This window comes from Triturus cristatus, chromosome 7, assembly GCF_964204655.1.
Source record: "Triturus cristatus chromosome 7, aTriCri1.1, whole genome shotgun sequence".
NCBI classification, from domain to species: Eukaryota; Metazoa; Chordata; class Amphibia; order Caudata; family Salamandridae; genus Triturus; species Triturus cristatus.
Window position 1 is genome coordinate 240580543 of NC_140590.1, and position 14485 is coordinate 240595027.

The following is a 14485-nucleotide window of genomic DNA, read 5'->3' on the forward strand; positions in this document are numbered from 1 at the left end:
GATGTGCCTATATGCTTACCTATCTGTCCACACCATCAATACCATGCTGTTACTCACTGGATGGGGAAGGGTAGGATCTGCTTTTTTGAGGGTGCTCCTGATGGGGTATGGGGCCTTTGACCGCCACCTGACCTTTTCTACTTTACATGAATACACTTTAGTCAGTTATGATACTTCACTATACTTTCCTGACATGGAATGTACGAGGCATAGTCACTCTTCATAAACAGTACTGTGTTTATACCTATGTTAAATGCTGTCGCACACAGGTCGCCTTCTTGCAAGAGACTCACTTACCACAGAAAGAATTACACAAACTCCACTCAAAATGCAAAGGTCAGGTATACGGTACCACAGTCTTGGCTCATTTTATTTTGTTTAGAGTTTTATATAGCGCGAACTAGACCCGAGAAATCGGGTATCAGAGTGCTTTACATGAGCACTAGTTTCGTTACAGGACACATTAATTTTTGTTAGGCACAGGGAGATTAAGTAATTTGCCCAGAATCACAGGATGTTTTAGAGTTGTCGCTGAGACTCGAACCTGGTTCCTCAGCTTTGAGGTCGACCGCTCTAGCTGTAAGGCTACATCCTCTCCCCATTTCTTATATGGATAGAACTGGGGGTGCCGTTCGTGCACGAGCAGGGCCGGCTTTGGCGCTGGTGGCGCCCGGTGAGACAATCAGTTTTGGTGCTCCCATACCCCATGACCACCTCCTCGGATTCTTTCACTACCACCGGACATAAGTACCCCTCATCTCTCGAATCATAACTTAATGCTAAACACAGCACACCCGCCTGAGGTCAGCGCACCCTCCACAAGTCAGTGCCCAGTGCGGCCTCACCAGTCGCACTGCCCTAAAGCCGGCCCTGTGCACGAGTCACACAGGGTAGACCCAGTAGAAGGGTGTCAGGATGACAAGGCCACTTGTGCTGCTGGCTATTTAAGCCCCCAATGGTGAGTACTCCGTATTCTTGGGCCAGTTGACCTCAGCCTTTATAGTGACTAGCATGCCCATTCCATTTGTGGTGTGGACTTTAATTGTGTGCCAGACATTGACAGGGACAGCTCTACTTCCCAAATGGAGGGTGCTGTCTGTCACAGAAAAACGCAGTACTTTCAGGAATGGGTGGCTCATCATCGGCTGCATGATATGCGGCGCCTTCAGTACCAGGAGGCCAGTGAGTTACTCTCCGATAAATGGTATGCATACCTGGTTAAACCTCTTCCTGTGTAATGAACGCCTGGGCAACTTAGTCCTCCACACGTTATACTTGGGGCGCACACTCTTTGATCACTGCCCACTGCAGATGGTGATGAGGTGGGGGATGTGCCCCTGCATACTGACGTAGAAGCTGACGCCTGAGTCGCTGCATGATACTCATTTCCGCAAAGCTTTTACTGCACAAGTAGCTCAATATTTTAAATTCAATGTGGACTCTATGTCCTTCGGGTGACGGAGTGGGATACACATAAGGTTTTGGCACGGGGCACGGCATCGCTGCCATGTATGATGTTCATCACACCTTAGAATTGGAACTTTTGGAGCAAGAACAAACCCTGCAGTGCCTGGAGCTTGAGCTGCCACCACATACCAAACAGCTTGAGCAGCTGAAGAAGTTACATGTGGAACATAGAGAGCTTGATGCCTGCCTGGGAAAGCGGCCCATCTGCATGGTGTGGGTGACAGTAGGATGTTGCCTTGGCTGCTCCACATTGATCAGACATACTCACCCCTTGGGGCCATTCGGTTATACGGGGGTGGTCCTCAACACCCAAGAAGGCATTAATGAGGCCTTTGTTGTGTTTTACCACTCCCTTTATGTGGCTGGTGACTCCCTATGTGGGTATCCGTGGGGTCTTCCACTCACCCGCCTGAATTAATTGCAACTTGTAGAAATGGATGCTCCTCTCCAATTGCAGGAGTTCCACGTATCCATTTTAGGGCATGGTAGAAACCCATGGTGGAATGGCTTGCCTTTAGAATATTATGCTGTGTTTAGAAAGTCATTGTCTCCAAAGTTACTGGAGGTTTATTTTGAAGCGTGGTAAAAGGGTTATGTGCCGAACTCACTTTGCAAAGCCCTCATAGTAGTACTCCCTAAACTGGGCCACAACCCACTGGATGTCTGCTCATACCGGCCATTGTCGCCGATGAATCTCGATTATAAGAACCTTGTGAAGTAGATGGCGAATAGACAGCTCCCCATGGTGGGTGCCCTATTGCACACAGAGCAGATCAGGTTTATCCTGGGTGGTGACACCTTCCTTAACATTCGTCGGCTCCTCCACCTGATGAGGTCTGACTTGGGGAAGCGGCTCTGCCAGTGGCGGTATCCCTTGACATCAAAAAGGCTTTTGATACCCTAGGGTGAGACTATTTGTTCGTGACACTTGCAGAAATGAAAGTTGGTCCCGGTTACCTTGACTGGGTCAATGCCTTATTTGGGTGGACTGTGGCAAGAGTCAAGATGGGGCGGCTCAAATCGGACAGGTTTGATATCCAGCGGGGGCACCCGTCAGGGTTTTCCTTAATCTCTGCTACCCTCTGCCCTGGCTATGGATCCCTTGGTCTGAGCATTACGGCTTCAGGCACAGCTGTGGGGGATTGCAACGCATAGTGTGCAGCATATAGCTTCTTCGTATGCTGATGATGTGCTGATATAACTCTACGACGTCGGAACATCTCTGTCACGGTTGAGGACGCTGATGGATGATTTTAGCTCTATGTCAGACCTTAGAATAAACTGGGCACAGTTCTGTCAGTTTTCCTTGCACCGGGTGCTGGAGGCCAATATGGGCTGGGCTTCCCCAGGTTTGACTTTCGTGCTTTTTCGACATCTTTAAATATCTGGACATTCAAGTGTATCACTTGGATGCTAACCTCACGGAGGGGAATATTTAGGAGGCACTGGGCTCAGTACCCCATTCCATCCGGCCCCGGATGGCACTGCCACTGTCTCCTCGGCGCTGGGTGGCGGTCTGTCTCCAAATTGCTCATGCTACCCCGATTCTTCTACTTCATTGCGGCCCTTACCCTTGTATTCCTTGCATGCTTTTTTGCTGATTTGAATAAACAGTTGCTGGAGATGATATGCGGCATAGGCAGGCAGATGGTGACACTTTCTAATCTGTCTAGGCCCCTGCAGGAAGTTGTGCTGGGTGCCCCTAATCACAAACTATATTACACTGCTTTGCAGTTGCGGTGGCCGTTGCGATGGCTTGGGATGGCCTCTTGCTCAGAGAGGCTGAATGAACCGCATATTTTGGGTGGGTTGCATATATTTACCTGGTTGTCAAAATGTTGGACCCACCTCCCGTGTGAGTCGCACCAGATGAGGACTGCCCGACATTGTTGGCAGAAATATGTGTGAGGGGTCCATCCTCCTTATTTGCTGTTCATCCCTGTTTGGGACATGGCAGCTCTACAGGGAAATGCTCAACGCCATGACCTCGTGAGCTAAAGGGAAGCAGGCATAGTGTGCATGTGGGATATGTATGTGGAGGGCACACTCTGGTCCTTCCAGGAGAAAATTGATTCTTACGAGTTACCTCGGGACATCTTTTGGCCTATAACATTGTTTGTCCCATGTTAACTGCATATTGGGGATAGGTGTGCAGTGAGCCTCTTATAGTGTTACCATGCCATACAGTGCTGTCGTATGGCAGCACGTGTATGGTCATAACAGCACTTTAGACGGCACTGCTTTCCTCATGCCACACAATTTATAGTTACTATGGTCGTTGGTCCTTAAAATGCACTTTTCGGAAACGAAATGGGCCCAGACCTTGAAACAGGTTAAAGAGGTCTCTCACAACCTGTACTTTTGCTTTACCCAATTTAATTATCTCCATCAGACACAATTCCCTCCGCACCGCATTGCATGCATGTACCCGGCTTCCCTTTCAGGCTGCCCCAGATGCAGGATGTTGGATGCTGCCTTTTTCTTATGGTGTGGGGGTGTGCAGTGATTAGACAGGCATGGGGCGAGGTGGTGTGGATTTCCTCTGGATTGGTAGAGAATGTGGCGGTGTCCATTCCAGATGCCTGCTTGCTCAGCGTTAGACCCAGAGTCGAAGGTGACAAATACCTTCACAGGATCATTGATCTGGCATTCATACTCTACAAGAGGCAAATTGCGATGACCTGGAGGTCATGGTTCCACTGGATGTAAAGAGCTGGATCTGGATCCTGTTAAAGTGGGTGAAGGCTGAAACTGACCTGATGGAGGAGACCTGCAGGAGGTGTGGTGTTGTGGAGGGACTGTTGTGCTGGGACCGATACCTCCTTAATCTCGAAGCAAAAAATGACCTGTGGCCCACTTAAGTGCAACTGCTCTACCTCTCTTAGGGGCATATTATCAAGGGGCCGCAATAATTTGATCACAATATTAGCAAGGACACGCTAGCGCGTGTTTCCGTGATTTAGCACCCGCTTTGTATTGCATCGTTAATGAGCTTTACGATATTTACAACAATGCCCTGGCCGGCGTAGCGATAAACAAAATCGGGCTAACCGGCATTTTACGCTGGATTTTAACGTCTGCTAAAATCCAGTGTTAGGCATACTTTGCATAGGAGGTGGAATGTGGGGTTACGACCACAGGGTCGTATCAGCAAGGTCATCGCTGACCTCTGAAGGGTTAGCACTGTGTGTCGGGCTTGGTCTTGGCACGACTGTTGTTACCTTGTTTGAGTTGTAAAATCAATAAAGAAATGTAAAAAAGAAAAAAAAGCTTTCAATTATTGTGTTCGCATCAGGTTAAGGTAGGAAGCGTGAACTTTGTTTCAGTTAGAGCTGTTTAAACAGGCAAAGAATACTTGCATCAACAAGGGGAGAATTTTGTAACATTCCCGCCTTTGAGAACTGCATCCAGTGGCTTAACATTCTAGCACCCAGCTGGCACAAAGTCCTGCTGAAAAAAAATCCAGCGACCCCCAATTTTTTAGGGTAAAAAATCAATTGAAAATATATTTTGTTCAGGAAATTGCACCCGCAAAGTAAGTTCACAAACATTGCAACATTGGAAAATTGCTTTGTCGTCAATTTTTGCACAAGCCAGACAGCATAATTTTACTTCCACACACTCCTAGTTCAATTGAAAATCACATCCAGCAAGTGCCATGAGGAATTTTGGTAGCTTGCTCTAAAATGAATTAAAAATAAAAAGGGTATCCAAGATAACTTGTTAACATAGAAGAAACACCTCTTACTTATTAATGGCCGTATGCTTGGACATGAGGTGACAAACAGACTGCATGCAAGGTACCACACTACAACAATACACAGACAAATAAGAGAGGCATTATCCATTCATCCGGTGTAGGGATGAGTTTACATTTTTTCTATGGGATGACAGTGAGGCATGGATTCACAAAGAAATATGCAGGTGGGTATCTGCTCAGGTATCACAGCCACAGAGGTAGCTGGCAGTTCCTAAGGCGTTTGTTCATCTAGCACTCACCAGCACGGGCATTCCCTCCTCCAGAATGACGTGAGCTCTGGCTTGGACACTCTCCAACCATATTTCAACGCGGTACACAAAGGACACTTCAGAGTCCCCATGGTTCACATGGAAGGCAACGACACGGAAAGAAAATCCAGAGATGATACTTGATGTCTTGCTGATCTCGTAGGCACAGGTCCCTGGGACGTTTGCGACGGCGCCATCATATGTGTAGTAGTGGGTGTCACCGCTCACCATGCACAGTGCCCAGTCTGGCTGGCAGCCCAGCTTCTCATTCTTGATGGCACATTGCTGGTCTTGTGGGCATCTGGAACTCTGGCAGAGGAAGACACCACGTGAATCACAGTGGCACCGCTGAGTACAATTTGAGAGCCAGACGAGGTCGCCAACCTAAGACACAAGAGTAAGGAGGAAAGGAGGGAGAAGTAGAATCAGTGTCTCTGGTTTGGAGTATCCACAAATGCATCCTATAAGTTTCTGATTCCCGTCCGTGAAGTACTGCCACCGTGGGAAGTATAGGTGAAATGAAGCTAACGTGTAATGGGTTTGTTACTAGAACTGAGTATAAATAAGTGCTGGAGAAGCACATGTCAAGCTTTACATATAATGTATGTCAGTTTATAGATTCATAAAGTATCCAGCAGGCTGTGGGAGTCTACTGACCTGTTGGTAGAGCTATATCCTTGCTGTGGCAAGTTACAAAGGAGATCGGTATTGTCTTTCTTCTGAACACAGCATGGGTCTTGCTGCTATACCATCAAACGGTTTAGGCATATGCGTGGTCAAGGCATGTGTGGTATAGCTTGCTCAGTCATAACATTTGTGTTTCAGACCGCGGTGTTGCAACTGTTTCCCCATCCAATTGTATGTTAGAAGCACTAATGGTTTTACCATGCGTACCTCTACCAAGCAGCCCAACCACAAATGCATCTTAACTACGCATTCCTTTACCAAGCATGCCTTTACCATGAAATTTCTTGGTACAGGAATGAATGGTAAAGGGGTATGTGTGGCTAAGGCCGTCACTACCCGCCTCCCCCCAAACCTGCCCCCGACGCTGTCCCTTAAACTACCCATTCCCCTCCCACTGCCCTAAGGCCTAAAAGCCTGCACCCTAACTTACACTACTCCACCCTCCCTGCAGAGTCCCTTAAACTACCCAACCCCTTCCACTGCCCTAAAAGCGACCCCAACCCCCTCCCAGCCCTAAAAACGACCCCAACTACCTATTCCCTTCCCACTGCCCTAAGGCCTAAAACCCTACAGTAACCGGCCTGCGCTGTCCCTTTAACTACTCCAACTCCTTACACTGACCAAAAACCTACCCGACCCCCTGCGCTAAAAACGAACACAACTACCCATTTCCTTCCCACTGCCCTAAGGCCTAAAACCACAGCGTCTTCGTGCTGTCTTCCTGCAGCTAGACCGTGCACTGCCTTAACCACGCATATGCTTTGTTAAGGCATATGCGTGGTTAAGGCATGCTTGGTATAGCTGGGATAGTCTGAACGCTAGTGGTTCAGACCACGGTGTTCCGACTGTTTCCCCATCAAATGTACTCAATGGCTGGTCCTCTTGTGTGCTGGCGCGCATTTTCATTGGATAAGTCTGGCGCAGAGAGGGACTGTGCTCCCAGAGGAGAGTTGGAGCCACCTGTAGAATGTGATGTGGGGCCCCAGCAGTCTTCAATATCTCACAGATATTCATGGGCCTTGGGATGAAGCCCCCCCGTTCGCTCCACCGCAGGACCTAAAGGGCCTGCGTTACACCCCTGACTGCACCACCAGGCTGTTACACAAAAAATCCACTGATGAGCAAACTCTGAATTAACACAAGCACTGCACTGGAGAGAGTGGGGCAGTGGAAAACAGAGCACTGCTTTGAAGCTGCACTCGGGCGTTCAGCACAGGAAGATAACGCCAGCACTTTGAGGATGAATAGAAGAGTACCACGGGTGTCCTTTGTACCCCACCACACATAAAGCTCCAAATGGGGCTATGACTGTGCCTCACTTCTTAGGGGGTCCTCTATGTGCCACATTATCTGTGAGCCAGAATCTGCAATATTGCACAGGGAGAGCAGCAAAAGTCTTCCCTCATTTGCATAGGTTTCGACAGGCGTGCAAAGCCCATTGGGCTCAAAGAGCTTCATCGTGTGTGGCAGCCCGGGCTGAGACTGCTTCCTGGGCACACTCACAGCCGCAACCGAGTACTTCACAGGTCTTTAAAAGACCATTTGCTTCGTAATGAGGCTTTGTTGTTTTTTCACCCCTTCTTAGAGTCCCTGCATCTCCACTCTTTCTGGAAGAATTAGATCCCCCCCCACCCAAAAATGTTTCTCAGCCCTCCCCGAAATGTAGCTGTAGTTGCACCTCTAGGGCCTGACCTCAAGCAAATGAGGGCACCATGCCTTCATATTGCAAGGTTGTGAAATGTGTCTCCCTCCCACTCCCCCACACTCCAAGGAGTGCGAAGGGAGGTGTCATGCACACGTCTGCTGTCCCTTCTTTAATATGTAACCCTCTGGGAGTGCAAACGCAAGTACCAGTGTTGCCAGATTGGTCTATTTCCTGCGCAAATGGGCGGGGAAATACCTCTAATGCGCGTGGTGCAAAAACATGGGCTTTATTATGCCCTGTGTGGGAAAATGTTTTACTTCGGCTGCGTCTCCAATCAAATGATTACACAGCTTCCGAACTCACCAGAGCAGGGCTGTCAATCATCCATAGCACGATAGTGCTACATATGAGAGCCCTATGGAATGCTGCTATCCTGCCCCCAAGAGAGTCTGGCCCAATGTGGTCACCAGGGATAGCATCAAGCAATGCCTGTCCAAAAGTTAGAGTTCTTACGACAAATCACATAGGGAATATTCGGAGCCAGTGGAGGATAAGGGCCCTGGTCGCTCATAATTAGAGGACGTCCATCTGGCCCTGTTTTATAGTCAGGGGAGGAAAGCATCTACAGGCTGAGCAATGGGGTACCCACGACCTGCACCAGTAAGGGGACACTTGTTTTGTGTTTGGCACGGCACATAACAAGGAGTGTCACCTCCTGTCTGTATGAGGCTGCATTAGCACTTTCTGAGCGGCATCCTCAGGAGCCAACCTTTTTAACCTTTCGAAAACATTTTTATTAGCAACTTCTAAAGCAAATCACATCTAGCAAAGCACTGTCGAGATTACGTGAATTTAAGATAACACACAGGGAATTCTGGTATTTATTTATGTGGTTTGGTCTAGCGCGAACATGGCCGGAGGGTTATAGAGGTAGTTACGATTGAAGAGATAGTTATGGAATTAACTGCTAAACGTATGCTTCAGAATAGACCCGATTCAGGCGGGAAACTCTCAATTTTAAAGCCAAAAAGGGTTTATTTCACCCATCTCCTGCCTAAATTGCTTCTGCTTCAGTAGTAGTCAGTGGAGAAAATCGGCTACCATGATTTTATTTTCAAAATCTTCCACTTTCCTGTTCCAAAATGTTGGCATGCATGTACAAAGTGTGTGTGTATGTACGTATATCCACCGCGTTGGGGTTCCGGATTAGCGTGCTACTCACCAAAAAGCGATTCAACACCTCATCAGGGGTAGCAAGCACTATCTAAACGCAAACCTTTTCCCTCTTCTATCATCCACAATCCTTCCCAATCCAAATAACTGACTAACATATCCACCGCTCAAATTACTTTCATATTTCACTATACTAATTCACCACTAAACCTCTAAGGGTTCTGGAGTAGCGTGATACTCATCGCATAATAGCTTCAACACCTCATCAGGAGTAGCAAGCGCTATCTAAACGCAAACCTTTTCCCTCATCTAACCCTCCACTATCTTTCTCAATCTTTTAACTGACTAACATAACCACCACCCAAATCACCTTCAAATTTCACTATACTAATTCATCACTAATCCATTATGGGTTCAGGAGTACCTGCTACTCGCCGAAAAAGCGCTTTGCTGCCTCGTCAGGAGTAGTAAGCGCTATATAAATGCACTTACAATACAATATCACAAAGCAGATGTCTGGCCTCTCATCAGTACATACTCTCAGTAAGGTAGGGACTGTTTGGGGTACGATCAGTGCTTTAAATGGGCGGGTACTGAGCACCAGCACTTTTTTATTTTGAGAGGGAGAGTAACTGCACTTTTCAAGAGAGAGATTAAACCCAGATCAGTTGACTGGGGGCGAGTGCTTGCAATGTTCAACACTCCGTCCATCATCCCCTTTGGTTTTGCTTTAATTGGAGAGTACTGGCACTTCTCTGAAAACAACAGGTACTCTGGTACTGGGTACCTGCCCTTCTATTTTTTCAGTTCAAGCACTGGGTACAATGTTCTCATTGGATAGGTAAAGAAGGGGCTTGGGTGTTTCACTGGTGGTTAGGGATGGTCTGTGTATCTCACACTGGGCTGGGAACGGTAACTACAGGATCTGAAGTCTGTTAACTGGACGTCGATGGAGGTTTCTCTCACTAAAAATCTGGCTCTCACTTGTGAAAGTGTTTTTTCGCTACTAAAGGAATTAATGTCTGTCACTGAATCTGAAGGAAGGAGAGGCACTATTAACAAAGAAGCTGGTGGTCCTGAAATTGAAGGAGTGGGGCTGTGTTACTAAAGGGGTAGATTTTGTTTGTGAAGAAGATAGGTTATGTTGACACCACTACAGGGTGATGTTTCTGTCAGTGAAGGAGAGTATATTTCTCACTGAATTAACTGTGGCTCGGTTATTGGAGTGGGGTCTCTTCACTCGAGGAGAAGGGCCTGGCTGAAACAGGTGACAGGTTTGTTACTGGAGATGGGTGTTTGCTTCGGTAACTGGATAAGGTGTTTGGTCTCTGTTGGCTGGCAAGATGTGATTCTTGCTGGTATGCTGAGAGCACATGCATGGCAAAAGAAACAGTAAGATAATTCTGGTGGTTAAGAAAATGGCAGGAGAGTGCTTTGTTTTTTCTAGTCACAGTTTTTACTCATTATAAAGTAGCGCAGAGGGTCAATGTGGCTGCTGTAAAGCATCACTTGCCACCTTTCCTGGGGAAGTATATTGCCATATTTTCACATTTGAAGATTGTGTAAAGACCTGGACTGGATACTTAAATAAAGCTTTAAAGAAAATCAACATGGCTTTTCTGTATTTGTTTATTCTAATTGTCTGTCATGTATCCTTAAGGCAGCTCTAGAACACATTTTAAAGTACTTTCTTGTTATAGTTACCGTTTAAAGTATGCACTGAAGAGGGGAAAATACTAGCTTTTGGTGATTTTGGTAATTTTATTATTGACTGAGTACCAAAATTATTAGTGGTAATGCTGGAGCAAATGCAACCAGGTGTCAACCCTACGTGTAACATGCAGATCCCAGATTTGTATTGTATACAGATCGCTCAGTGGTTTACTGCGTTTTTGTCACAGAGATCCTTTAGTTACTAGCAGTTATTAAGTTAAAATTCTTCTAACATAACAGTGAACAAAGAATGGGCTTCAAGGAGCTGAATACAAACTGAAAGGCATAGCTCTAGACCTTCCCCCCCTCTCAACATTTGTTTTTCCAACATTGCTAAAAAGGGCTCATTGGATAATAATAAAGTCTTAGCAGCGCGAGCAACCACTGCATTATGTTGTAAATGCTAACGTTGTGTTTCTTCAGACCAAGTACTCTTACATTAATGCTTGCCAGTATGGATGATATGGGACTCCTACACCTTGTAACACGGATTGCCTTATGTAAAAATCCCATGGACATTGTTTTCCACTCTTGTATGTTTCATTGTTTCTGTATAATATGTTTGTGTGTTGTGCTGCACTCTGACACCATGCACTACACCTAATAGCACCATTAAAGAAATTGAATACAAAACTATATTAGTAAGTGGTATTTAGATCATTAGTCTTATTCCTCATACATACATCTGACATTCTTACAGTGTATGCATAGCTCTAACATACAGGTGACGAACAAAGTCAAAAATGTGCCTCCAAATCACAGTGTTGTTTAAGAATTTCTGAAGTGATACCAAGCTGAGTTTCTTTGTTTCCCTCCATTACATATGTATCTTGGTGTTCGGCTCCAGGTAGCGCTCAGCCAGGATGGGACTCCAACAACAGGAGGGCTGATGGCCCCTTAACCGAGGGCTTTGTTTTGGGCCCAGATGGAAATAAGAAAAAGAAGCCTCCCTACATGTTGCTTCTCTGAAAGTAAATAGTTCATAGTGTGTATTATAATGTAGCCATATGTGGCATGAAAGTAAAACAATAGAAGCCCAACATCTAGAAAAAGCAAATATTCTTGGGAATGAAGTAAAGCATGTGAAACGCTAACAGGGGCTGCTTTGCTGACATGGATTACCTTGGGGCTTTTACAGTCATTGGTGAAAAATCGATAAGTGCTTTTGCCTTTAAAGTTAACTACATGAATATAGGTAGCTATTTGAAAGTCAGTTTGAGGAACCACCCCAAGTAAAGTTCATTGTTGGTGATCGGCATGAACGAGTTGCACAGGCTCACGAGATTGCCCAGGTCAGCAGTGTAATGATAGTGGGACAGCCCGAATGATGAAGGGGAATGGGTTGGGATGAGACAAGAGGAACACCCTACGCCTACATCTTCCTACCAAACAAGATCACAAAAGGTTTCGCAAATCTCTTAAAACCTGGCTTTTCCAGCTATGATGAGAGACCCACCACGGTTATCTGAGTATCTGCTGGCGCTGCGAGACCTACAGGTGATACATGCGCCTAACAAATACCAAATACAAATGCAAATACAAAATACAATGTCAGCGGAGCTGAGAGAGCATCCGTGTTCAGAGGTTGAGGGAACAGTGTGGCCGTTTTTTCTGGGAAAAGGGGTCTTTTGGACCCCAAATGGACACATCAGCTTCATGCCGAGACTGGGAGCTTTTGTCTAGTTTGTGCTACAACACGAAGGCAAGATCACAGGTACTGCATTACTCTTAGTGCCAGATTATGTGGTCACAGTAAAGTACTTTGGAGTGAAAAGCAGGGAAGGGAATTGATCAGCGTAAGGGAATGTCTCTTTTCTGGCCTCTCATCTTACTGCGGTGACCCTAGCTGCTTTTAAACAGGACTCTTCTTCTAATCTTTTAAGTTTTCACACTGTTGCTTCATATTTTAGCACACTTGTTAATGGTCAGCAACAATGTCTATTTTTATGGTTGTCCCAAATTGTCATAAATGGCGAATAGAATAAGCTTTTTAGCTCAAATTTCTTCAGGCAAATACATAGAATGGAAACCTTGCAAGCCAAGTCATACTGGAAACACTTTAACACAAGGGTTGTTTCTTAACCCCTTCGCCACGGCAGGAATTCCGCCGCGGCGCTGGGGGAGTTTGGGGGCAGTTGCGGTGCCGCTGTGCTCGTGACGGAACCACTCCGTCACGAGTCACGGGTGAGCTGTGCTCATGACGGAGTGGTTCCGTCACGTCTCTGCCCAGTGCGCTAATCGCCCGCACAGGTGGGGAATTAGCGCCGCGTGGGCGGAGCGGCCGTTAACGGCCGCAGCATGACGGAACCACTTCGTCATGAGCACACGGCACCCGTGGCTCATGACGGAGTGGTTCCGTCATGAGCACGGAAAGGGTTAATGCATGTATCATTGTGTGCTGCTACCTCCGCAAGATCAATTCAATGTTCGTTTATGGAGCCATTCTGCTGAAATAGCGTTTTACATTCCAGTCTTTTGATTTTATTAAGGCTGATTGTAATCTGCTCATGTAGAGTTAATTTCATTACAAGACCGGAGGCTACATTATGCAATAATTTTATTTGCTGCCCAAGATATGCAGCCCTTTAAAGTGTAACAAGTACATCATAGATAACACATTCCAAATAACAATAACAAAGCGCCATGGCAACCAACTATGTTCCTCTTTTATTCGCTGCTGCAGGACAGTTAAGTACAACTTCTTCCTATCTCCTATGCTTAATGTCTTTTGATGTAATTGTATAGGATTAAACTTGATTATTTTCACAGATTCATTGGAATGGTAAGTAAGCCTATCCACGTAGGCTGCACTTTAGATAATATTATCCTTATCTGGTAAGTTTAACTTTCTGTTCATTGACACCCTTCCAATTTATGGTTGGGTTCCCTTCTTTTCCCTTTATTTATAAAAAAAAAAAAACTGTTTTATTCAACTTATGAGCACTTGCTTTTAGCCTTTTTTGCAAAAAAATCAATGTGTCCTCACTGAGGTCAGCTTTCAAACCAATGTGTCCACACTGAGGACAGCTTTCAAACCAATGCGTCCACACTGAGGACAACATTTGCACATCTTTAGCGGACGGCAGACACATTTTAACAGGACGTGTCTGCCTCCGCTTTGAATCATCACGCGGAGATTACCTCCGATCGCATTACCTCTTGCCTCAAGGATCCAAAACAGCTGATCGTTCTGCCGGCACGATCGCTTTCCTTACTCTTGGTCAGTTTAATAATTCCTAACTTGCCCAATAAGGTTTTTTAAAGAAAACAATTTTATTTTTAAAGGGAAACCTTATTGAAGCAACATCTCTGGGGCTTCTATTTAATTAAAAAAAAAAAAGGGCTATTATAAAGGCATTATGTCTCAAGGCGATTCTCACCCTAGTAAAGAGTCTCCTCTCACTGAGACCTCTCTGATGAACCTCTTTGAGAGGCAATTAAAGTCCTCCCTAAAGGAAGCTGTGGAGGCAGCACTTGCCAAAAGAAAAAGGGATGTTCCTAGCGAAGACCCAGCACACTCTTCTGAAGAGGAGCAAGACGCTCTCTCCAAAAAAGGCAGTAAGGTCCTAAAAAAATCTAAAAACATTGAGCCTCATGGTAACCTTTGTGCTACCAACGGCAGGGTTTTATTGATTGGTAGCCTGTGCGCTACAAATGACCTAGGTGCCCTGAGCGTCACAAAAAGAATGAGTGACCTTCATGGCGCAAAAAGCACAGGTGTCCCTCGCGGCACACAATGACCAGGTGTCCATCACGGCACAATAGACATCATCGAAGATGACGATGATTACC

The 14485-nt window shown here is 46.0% G+C and overlaps 1 protein-coding gene across 1 annotated transcript in view; it reads right to left on the reverse strand.

The window, feature by feature from the left end:
* LOC146809308 (alpha-tectorin-like) overlaps positions 1-14485 on the reverse strand; it is a 332591-nt gene that overhangs the window by 39332 nt on the left and 278774 nt on the right. Inside the window, exon 23 of the mRNA XM_085616115.1 lies at positions 5467-5859. Within this exon, the coding sequence (XP_085472241.1) occupies positions 5467-5859 (393 nt within the window). The remainder of the gene's footprint in view (positions 1-5466; positions 5860-14485) is intronic.